General features: G+C 40.8%; 1 protein-coding gene across 1 annotated transcript in view; it reads left to right on the forward strand.

The window, feature by feature from the left end:
• LOC118965482 (fibronectin type III domain-containing protein 4-like) overlaps window positions 1–11,188 on the forward strand; it is a 72,106-nt gene that overhangs the window by 60,355 nt on the left and 563 nt on the right. The window contains exons 5-6 of the mRNA XM_036984576.2: window positions 7,493–7,626; window positions 10,764–11,188. The exon at window positions 10,764–11,188 is cut by the window's right edge and continues 563 nt beyond it. Coding sequence (XP_036840471.1) covers window positions 7,493–7,626; window positions 10,764–10,805 — 176 coding nt within the window. The 3' untranslated portion in view covers window positions 10,806–11,188. The remainder of the gene's footprint in view (window positions 1–7,492; window positions 7,627–10,763) is intronic.

The following is an 11,188-nucleotide window of genomic DNA, read 5'->3' on the forward strand; positions in this document are numbered from 1 at the left end:
TTTGAAGGGAATAGGGTGACAGGGTTCTATTTGAAGGGAATAGGGTGCTATTTGAAGGGAATAGGGTGCTATTTGAAGGGAATAGGGTGATAGGGTTCTATTTGAAGGGAACAGGGTGCTATTTGAAGGGAATATGGTGCTATTTGAAGGGAATAGGGAGGGTGATAGGGTTCTATTTGAAGGGAACAGGGTGCTATTTGAAGGGAATAGGGTGCTATTTGAAGGGAATAGGGAGGGTGATAGGGTTCTATTTGAAGGGAACAGGGTGCTATTTGAAGGGAATAGGGTGCTATTTGAAGGGAATAGGGTGATAGGGTGCTATTTGAAGGGAACAGGGTGCTATTTGAAGGGAATAGGGTGATAGGGTTCTATTTGAAGGGAATAGGGTGATAGTGTTCTATTTGAAGGGAATAGGATTATAGGGTGCTATTTGAAGGGAATAGGGTGATAGGGTTGTATTTGAAGGGAATATGGTGCTATTTGAAGGGAACAGGGCGATAGGGTTCTATTTGAAGGGAATAGGGTGATAGGGTTCTATTTGAAGGGAATAGGGTGATAGGGTTCTATTTGAAGGGAATAGGGTGATAGGGTTCTATTTGAAGGGAATATGGTGCTATTTGAAGGGAATAGGGAGGGTAATAGGGTGCTATTTGAAGGGAATAGGGTGCTATTTGAAGGGAATAGGGTGATAGGGTTCTATTTGAAGGGAACAGGGTGCTATTTGAAGGGAATAGGGTGATAGGGTGCTATTTGAAGGGAATAGGGTGCTATTTGAAGGGAATAGGGTGATAGGGTTCTATTTGAAGGGAACAGGGTGATAGGGTGCTATTTGAAGGGAATAGGGTGATAGGGTTCTATTTGAAGGGAATAGGGTTTTATTTGAAGGAAATAGGGTGATAGGGTTCTATTTGAAGGGAATAGGGTGATAGGGTTCTATTTGAAGGGAATAGGGTGATAGGGTTCTATTTGAAGGGAATAGGGTGATAGGGTGCTATTTGAAGGGAATAGGGTGATAGGGTTCTATTTGAAGGGAATAGGGTTCTATTTGAAGGAAATAGGGTGATAGGGTTCTATTTGAAGGGAATAGGGTGATAGGGTTCTATTTGAAGGGAATAGGGTGATAGGGTTCTATTTGAAGGGAATAGGGTGATAGGGTTCTATTTGAAGGGAATAGGGTGATAGGGTTCTATTTGAAGGGAATAGGGTGATAGGGTTCTATTTGAAGGGAATAGGGTGATAGGGTTCTATTTGAAGGGAATATGGTAATAGGGTTCTATTTGAAGGGAACATGGTGCTATTTGAAGGGAACAGGGTGCTATTTGAAGGGAACAGGGTGCTATTTGAAGGGAACAGGGTGCTATTTGAAGGGAACAGGGTGCTATTTGAAGGGAACAGGGTGCTATTTGAAGGGAACAGGGTGCTTTTTGAAGGGAACAGGGTGCTATTTGAAGGGAATAGGGGGGGTGATAGGGTTCTATTTGAATTGAATAGGGTGCTATTTGAAGGGACTCGGGTACTATTTGGGAGGCAGTAACTGTCAGTTCCATCACCAACTCTACACCTCTTAGTGTATGGGGTAATGGGACAAAGGCCATATACATTCTTATTAAATAGCTTATAAATGTGTTATGAATGCTTTATAAACAACTCATATCATTGTCACACCATTGGCTTTTCTCTGGCGTATGAAACGAACAGCTACGCTCTACCCTCATGAAGAATTCAACACACAGAAGATTGAATTGCCAGTTTCTCCTGATGGGTAGATAAATGGTTTGCTGACTTCACGTCAATCTCAGGATCGTCTGCTTCCTAGATATAAAGGCACCTCAGATTTGACTCCCGAATACAAACCATCGGGAGGGGGGGGGGGGGGTCCTAGGAGGCTGTGAATTAAAGTTAAAGAAGAGAATTCCTGCATGGAATTGCAATGAGAACACATTTGGTATTGCTTTATAATAGAGGCGATTTGTCAAGCATTGTTGTGTGTCTGAACGACAACGTCGCCTAGCCTTTCCATGCTGGCTTCCAGCAGTGCTATTATAGTACCACTGTATAGGAAGGTAGATGCTACTCAGTGCTACTGATGGTCTTGGCGGTGAGATATCTGTGTCCCTTCCATTAACATATTATAAACATTATTATATACCCTAATATATATACAGCATTATAAAATATATTATATATAAACTATTACATATCCTAATATATACACAGCATTATAAAATATATTATATATACACTATTATGTATACATTATTACATAAACTATTATATATTTACACTATTATATATACTATTATATACCCTAATATATACACAGCATTATAAACCCTATTATATATACACTATTATATACCCTAACATATACACAGCATTATAAACCCTATTATATATACACTATTACATATCCTAATATATACACAGCATTATAAACCCTATTATATATACACTATTATATACCCTAATATATACACAGCATTATAAACCCTATTATATATACACTATTATATATACATTATTACATAAACTATTATATATTTACACTATTATATATACTATTATATGTACACTAACATACCCTATTATATATACAGTAATATATACCCTATTATACATACTATTATATACCCTATTATACATACTATTATATACCCTATTATACATACTATTATATACCCTATTATATATACACTACTATATACCCTATTATATATATTATTATATACCCTATTATATATACACTACTATATACCCTATTATATATACACTACTATATACCCTATTATATATACACTACTATATACCCTATTATATATACACTACTATATACCCTATTATACATACTATTATATACCCTATTATACATACTATTATATACCCTATTATATATACACTACTATATACCCTATTATATATATTATTATATACCCTATTATATATACACTACTATATACCCTATTATATATACACTACTATATACCCTATTATACATACTATTATATACCCTATTATACATACTATTATATACCCTATTATATATACACTATTATATACCCTATTATATATACACTACTATATACCCTATTATATATACAATTCTATACCCTATTATATATACACTACTATATACCCTATTATACATACAATTATATACCCTATTATATATACACTACTACATACCCTATTATATATACACTACTATATACCCTATTATATATACACTATTATATACCCTATTATATATACACTACTATATACCCTATTATATATACACTACTATATACCCCATTATATATACACTACTATATACCCCATTATATATACACTACTATATACCCTATTATATATACACTACTATATACCCTATTATATATACACTACTATATACCCTATTATATATACACTACTATATACCCTATTATATATACACTACTATATACCCTATTATATATACACTACTATATACCCTATTATATATACACTACTATATACCCTATTATATATACTATTATATACCTTATTATATATACACTACTACATACCCTATTATATATATACACTACTATATACCCTATTATATATACACTACTATATACCCTATTATGTATACACTACTATATACCCCATTATATATACACTACTATATACCCCATTATATATACACTACTATATACCCTATTATATATACACTACTATATACCCTATTATATATACACTACTATATACCCTATTATACATACACTACTATATACCCTATTATATATACACTACTAAATACCCTATTATACATACACTACTATATACCCTATTATATATACACTACTATATACCCTATTATATATACACTACTATATACCCTATTATATATGCTGTTATATACCCTATTATATATACTATTATATACCCTATTATATATACACTATTATATACCCTATTATATATACAATTATATACCCTATTATATATACGGGGATAGCTGAGCTGACTACACTGACTGTGCTAGTGGCAGACTCCACTAAGCTGGCAGGCTGGCTAACAGCATTAACTCAGTACTGCTGCACATCAACTCAGTACTGGTACCATGTGTACTTAGCCTAGTATTTACCTCAGTACTGGTACCATGTGTACATAGCCAAGTTATTAACTCAGTACTGGTACCATGTGTACATAGCGTAGTTATTACCTCGTACTGCTGCACATCAACTCAGTACTGGTACCATGTGTACATAGCCTAGTTATTAACTCAGTACTGGTACCATGTGAACATAGCCAAGTTATTACCTCAGTACTGGTACCATTGGTATATAGCCTAGTTATTACCTCAGTACTGGTACCATGTGTACATAGCCTAGTTATTACCTCAGTACTGGTACCATGTGTACATAGCCTAGTTATTACCTCAGTACTGGTACCATGTGAACATAGCCATGTTATTACCTCAGTACTGGTACCATGTGAACATAGCCTAGTTATTACCTCAGTACTGGTACCATGTGTACATAGCCTAGTTATTACCTCAGTACTGGTACCATGGGTACATAGCCTAGTTATTACCTCAGTACTGGTATCATGTGTACATAGCCAAGTTATTACCTCAGTACTGGTACCATGTGTACATAGCCTAGTTATTACCTCAGTACTGGTACCATGTGAACATAGCCTAGTTATTACCTCAGTACTGGTACCATGTGTACATAGCCTAGTTATTACCTCAGTACTGGTACCATGTGAACATAGCCTAGTTATTACCTCAGTACTGGTACCATGTGAACATAGCCTAGTTATTACCTCAGTACTGGTACCATGTGAACATAGCCTAGTTATTACCTCAGTACTGGTACCATGTGTACATAGCCTAGTTATTACCTCAGTACTGGTACCATGTGTACATAGCCTAGTTATTACCTCAGTACTGGTACCATGTGTACATAGCCTAGTTATTACCTCAGTACTGGTACCATGTGTACATAGCCTAGTTATTACCTCAGTACTGGTACCATGTGTACATAGCCAAGTTATTACCTCAGTACTGGTACCATGTGTACATAGCCTAGTTATTACCTCAGTACTGGTACCATGTGTACATAGCCAAGTTATTACCTCAGTACTGGTACCATGTGAACATAGCCTAGTTATTACCTCAATACTGATACCATGTGAACATAGCCAAGTTATTACCTCAGTACTGGTACCATGTGAACATAGCCTAGTTATTACCTCAGTACTGGTACCATGTGTACATAGCCTAGTTATTACCTCAGTACTGGTATCATGTGTACATAGCCAAGTTATTACCTCAGTACTGGTACCATGTGTACATAGCCTAGTTATTACCTCAGTACTGGTACCATGTGTACATAGCCAAGTTATTACCTCAGTACTGGTACCATGTGAACATAGCCTAGTTGTTACCTCAGTACTGGTACCATGTGTACATAGCCATGTTATTACCTCAGTACTGGTACCATGTGTACATAGCCTAGTTATTACCTCAGTACTGGTACCATGTGAACGTAGCCTAGTTATTACCTCAGTACTGGTACTATGTGTACATAGCCAAGTTATTACCTCAGTACTGGTACCATGTGAACATAGCCTAGTTATTACCTCAGTACTGGTACCATGTGTACATAGCCTAGTTATTACCTCAGTACTGGTACCATGTGAACATAGCCTAGTTATTACCTCAGTACTGGTACCATGTGTACATAGCCTAGTTATTACCTCAGTACTGGTACCATGTGTACATAGCCTAGTTATTACCTCAGTACTGGTACTATGTGTACATAGCCATGTTATTACCTCAGTACTGGTACCATGTGTACATAGCCAAGTTATTACCTCAGTACTGGTACCATGTGAACATAGCCTAGTTATTACCTCAGTACTGGTACCATGTGAACATAGCCTAGTTATTACCTCAGTACTGGTACCATGTGTACATAGCCTAGTTATTACCTCAGTACTGGTACCATGTGTACATAGCCTAGTTATTACCTCAGTACTGGTACCATGTGAACATAGCCATGTTATTACCTCAGTACTGGTACCATGTGTACATAGCCAAGTTATTACCTCAGTACTGGTACCATGTGTACATAGCCTAGTTATTACCTCGTACTGCTGCACATCAACTCAGTACTGGTACCATGTGTACAAAGCCAAATTATCGTTACTCATTGTGTATTTATTCTTTGTGTTATTGTTTTTCTATAATTTTCCATTGTTGATATTGGCCCGTAAGTAAGCATTTCACTGTTAGTCTACTCCGTTTGTTTTACGAAACACGTGAGAAATACAATTTGATTTGATTTAGAAGAGTTCCCAGATTTGAAATTGAATTTTGGGAACGTTTTGTAAGAATTTTGCAACTCCACGACCACCTCTCAGGTGGTCAGTCGACGGATGGTTCGGATTACACAGTCCCTGCAGTGGGGTGAAAGGGTTAGGGTTAGAGAAGGTAGCCTAGTGGTTAGAGACAGGTAGCCTAGTGGTTAGAGCAGGTAGCCTAGTGGTTAGAGAAGTTAGCCTAGTGGTTAGAGCAGGTAGCCTAGTGGTTAGAGCAGGTAGCCTAGTGGTTAGAGCAGGTAGCCTACTGGTTAGAGCAGGTAGCCTAGTGGTTAGAGCAGGTAGCCTAGTGGTTAGAGAAGGTAGCCTAGTGGTTAGAGAAGGTAGCCTAGTGGTTAGAGAAGGTAGCCTAGTGGTTAGAGAAGGTAGCCTAGTGGTTAGAGCAGGTAGCCTAGTGGTTAGAGAAGGTAGCCTAGTGGTTAGAGAAGGTAGCCTAGTGGTTAGAGCAGGTAGCCTAGTGGTTAGAGAAGGTAGCCTAGTGGTTAGAGCAGGTAGTCTAGTGGTTAGAGCAGGTAGCCTAGTGGTTAGAGCAGGTAGCCTAGGGGTTAGAGCAGGTAGCCTAGTGGTTAGAGCAGGTAGCCTAGTGGTTAGAGCAGGTAGCCTAGTGGTTAGAGCAGGTAGCCTAGTGGTTAGAGCAGGTAGCCTAGTGGTTAGAGCAGGTAGCCTAGTGGTTAGAGCAGGTAGCCTAGTGGTTAGAGCAGGTAGCCTAGTGGTTAGAGCAGGTAGCCTAGGGGTTAGAGCAGGTAGCCTAGTGGTTAGAGCAGGTAGCCTAGTGGTTAGAGCAGGTAGCCTAGTGGTTAGAGCAGGTAGCCTAGTGGTTAGAGCAGGTAGCCTAGTGGTTAGAGCAGGTAGCCTAGTGGTTAGAGAAGGTAGCCTAGTGGTTAGAGCAGGTAGCCTAGTGGTTAGAGCAGGTAGCCTAGCGCCTGTGATCACCAACAAACACTCCACCTGTGATCACCACCATATACTCCCTGGGAATGAGCCAGCTACCTTTTCAACATGCCTCTACAACCCCAGGTTACAATAACAGGAAGTGATGACAAGCCTGTGAGTGACAATGACAGTATGTCTCTTGTCTACCCCCCCCCTTCCCCCCCAACCCCCGCCCCCCTTCCAACCTAACCCCCACCCCCCCACACAGCTGTAATCGCCTTGTTCTGTCGGCAGTATGACATCATCAAGGACAACGACTCCAGCTCCGGTAAAGACAAGGTCAAACCGCCGTCGATGGCGAGCACTCCAGAACACTGCTCTGGAGGACTGCTACGGAGCAAGGTACATAGATGAATGACTGGAGAGAGAGAGAGAGAGAGAGAGAGAGAGAGAGAGAGAGAGAGAGAGAGAGAGACAGAGAGAGAGAGACAGAGAGAGAGAGAGAGACAGAGAGAGGAGAGAGAGAGGAGAGAGAGAGAGGGAGACAGAGAGGAGAGAGAGAGAGACAGAGAGAGACAGAGAGAGAGAGAGAGACAGAGAGAGGAGAGAGAGAGAGAGACAGAGAGAGGAGAGAGAGAGAGAGATAGAGAGAGAGAGACAGAGAGAGAGAGAGAGAGAGACAGAGAGAGAGAGAGAGAGAGAGAGAGAGAGGTGGTGGAGAGAGAGAGAGAGAGAGAGAGAGAGAGAGAGAGAGGTGGTGGAGAGAGAGAGAGAGAGAGAGACAGAGAGAGACAGAGAAATAGAGAGATGTATGGATGAATGAACGAACAGCGGAGGACTGAAGCCATTAAGTCAAGTACGTATCACACACTGTGGTAAGCAATCACTTCATGTGCTACATTTAGCACCACATTGTCTACCTGACGATGTATTCATTTTAGGTCTATGGAGCCAAATTGTATCTAGATTGTATGCTATCCATTTATGCTTTCTGTATGTTATTTTTATATCTGAGAATTAACCAATGATATCAGGCCACACCCAGCCATGATTACAGACACCTGTGTGTGTCTTTTGACACTATATAAACTAGTGACCCAGCAGTGTTTGTTATTATACCCTGAAGAAGACAGCTTCTCTGTTGAAAACGTTGGATATTAGGTTATATTAAGCACCCTATTCCCTGTACAGTGAACTACTTTTCATTCTCCCTATATAGCGCACTACAGTGCCTATGGGCTACGTGGGGAATAGGGTGCTTTTTGGGGACCATCCTTAGTCTTTGTACTGAAGCCACCAGCCAATCGATCAGAGGGGTCATCTGCATCAGATAGTACACCACCCCAGGGTAGATCTGCATCAGAAAGTACACCACCCCATAGACTGCCCACGCCAACTCACGCCCTGACCATACTAAAACAAAGACAAAACAAAGGAACTGAGGTCAGAACGTTGCAGAGAGTCAATCGGTGTGTCTGCGTGTGTTCGTGTGTGTTGTCTTGATGGGCTACATTGGGAATAGCTACCTTCCACTGTCCACAGCCACTCAGAATGACCAATACACAGATTCATTCTGACTGCAATGTTAGTATGAATATTGCTGCTTCATAGACAACACAATAGGAGAGGTAGTAGATAACACTATAGGAGAGGTAGTAGATAACACTATAGGAGAGGTAGTAGACAACACTATAGGAGAGGTAGTAGATAACACTATAGGAGAGGTAGTAGATAACACTATAGGAGAGGTAGTAGATAACACTATAGGAGAGGTAGTAGACAACACTATAGGAGAGGTAGTTGACAACACTATAGGAGAGGTAGTAGATAACACTATAGGAGAGGTAGTAGATAACACTATAGGAGAGGTAGTAGATAACACTATAGGAGAGGTAGTAGATAACACTATAGGAGAGGTAGTAGATAACACTATAGGAGAGGTAGTAGATACCACTATAGGAGAGGTAGTAGATAACACTATAGGAGAGGTAGTAGATAACACTATAGGAGAGGTAGTAGATAACACTATAGGAGAGGTAGTAGATAACACTATAGGAGAGGTAGTAGATAACACTATAGGAGAGGTAGTAGATAACACTATAGGAGAGGTAGTAGATAACACTATAGGAGAGGTAGTAGATAACACTATAGGAGAGGTAGTAGATAACACTATAGGAGAGGTAGTAGATAACACTATAGGAGAGGTAGTAGATAACACTATAGGAGAGGTAGTAGATAACACTATAGGAGAGGTAGTAGATATGCGAGAGGGGGGGGGGGGGGGGGGGGCTGGATAGGAAAGTGGCTTTTATGGAGATCGATTCCCTTCCTTCTCGTCTCACCTAAACAATCTAGCCTGACATCGCTAAGTGTTCTTGCCTGGCTTCACTAACCGATGACTTATTGTGATCAATGGTGATGATGGTTTTATCTGTCAAAGACCAAAGTTGGCTGGACAGATCGCTGAGACTGACAAGGACAGAGCAGGAAACAACATAACTGCTCTGACAACAGCAACAATTCATTAATATGTATGATTACTGACAGGGACAATGTGTAAGTGTTATTTTATCCACGTTCTTGAACCTTCCTCTTTTCCTACAGAGATACCCAACAAATGCTCTGATTGGTAAACTGAGGCAACGACATTAGATTAGCATGTTATTTTAAACATAATGTCACCCCCTCTACCTCCTCCTGCAGTGGGTGTCTCAAATGGCACCCTACACCCTATGGACCCTGGACAAAAGTAGTACACTATATAGGGTATAGGGTGCTATTTGGGATGCAGATGATGTCTCAGTCCTCTTCCTCTGACAGGACTGGTAAAAGGTGATGTCTCAGTCCTCTTCCTCTGACAGGACTGGTAACAGGTGATGTCTCAGTCCTCTTCCTCTGACAGGACTGGTAACAGATGATGTCTCAGTCCTCTTCCTCTCACAGGACTGGTAACAGGTGATGTCTCAGTCCTCTTCCTCTGACAGGACTGGTAACAGATGATGTCTCAGTCCTCTTCCTCTCACAGGACTGGTAACAGGTGATGTCTCAGTCCTCTTCCTCTGACAGGACTGGTAACAGGTGATGTCTCAGTCCTCTTCCTCTGACAGGACTGGTAACAGATGATGTCTCAGTCCTCTTCCTCTGACAGGACTGGTAACAGGTGATGTCTCAGTCCTCTTCCTCTGACAGGACTGGTAACAGATGATGTCTCAGTCCTCTTCCTCTGACAGGACTGGTAACATGTGATGTCTCAGTCCTCTTCCTCTCACAGGACTGGTAACAGGTGATGTCTCAGTCCTCTTCCTCTGACAGGACTGGTAACAGATGATGTCTCAGTCCTCTTCCTCTGACAGGACTGGTAACAGGTGATGTCTCAGTCCTCTTCCTCTGACAGGACTGGTAACAGATGATGTCTCAGTCCTCTTCCTCTCACAGGACTGGTAACAGGTGATGTCTCAGTCCTCTTCCTCTGACAGGACAGGATAGCGCTGATTAACAACAGTCACATGTACCTATTTCTCTCTCCCTATTTATTGCAGTTTCATCCATCGCTACAATCTATCAACATCATGGAGGTTTGATGGGAAAAGTGAAGAAGTCAACTTCCCCCCTCCTCCTTCTCCTCCTCCTCCTCATTCCTCCTTTCCTTCTCTCCTCCTCCTCATTCCTCCTTTCCTTCTCTTCTCCTCATTCCTCCTTTCCTTCTCTCCTTCTCCTCATTGCTCCTTTCCTCCTTCTCCTCCTCCTCATCCCTCCTTTCCTTCTCTCCTCCTCCCCTCCTCCTCATCCCTCCTTTCCTTCTCTCCTCCTCCCCTCCTCCTCATCCCTCCTTTTCTTCTCTCCTCCTCCTCCTTTTCTTCTCCTCCTCATCCCTCCTTTCCTTCTCTCCTCCTCTCCTCCTCCTCATCCCTCCTTTCCTTCTCTCCTCCTCCTCATCTTCCTCCTCCTCGATGAAGACAGAACT

The sequence above is a fragment of the Oncorhynchus mykiss genome, chromosome 8 (genome assembly GCF_057628025.1).
Source record: "Oncorhynchus mykiss isolate SJ-2025 chromosome 8, ASM5762802v1, whole genome shotgun sequence".
Lineage (NCBI taxonomy): Eukaryota > Metazoa > Chordata > Actinopteri > Salmoniformes > Salmonidae > Oncorhynchus > Oncorhynchus mykiss.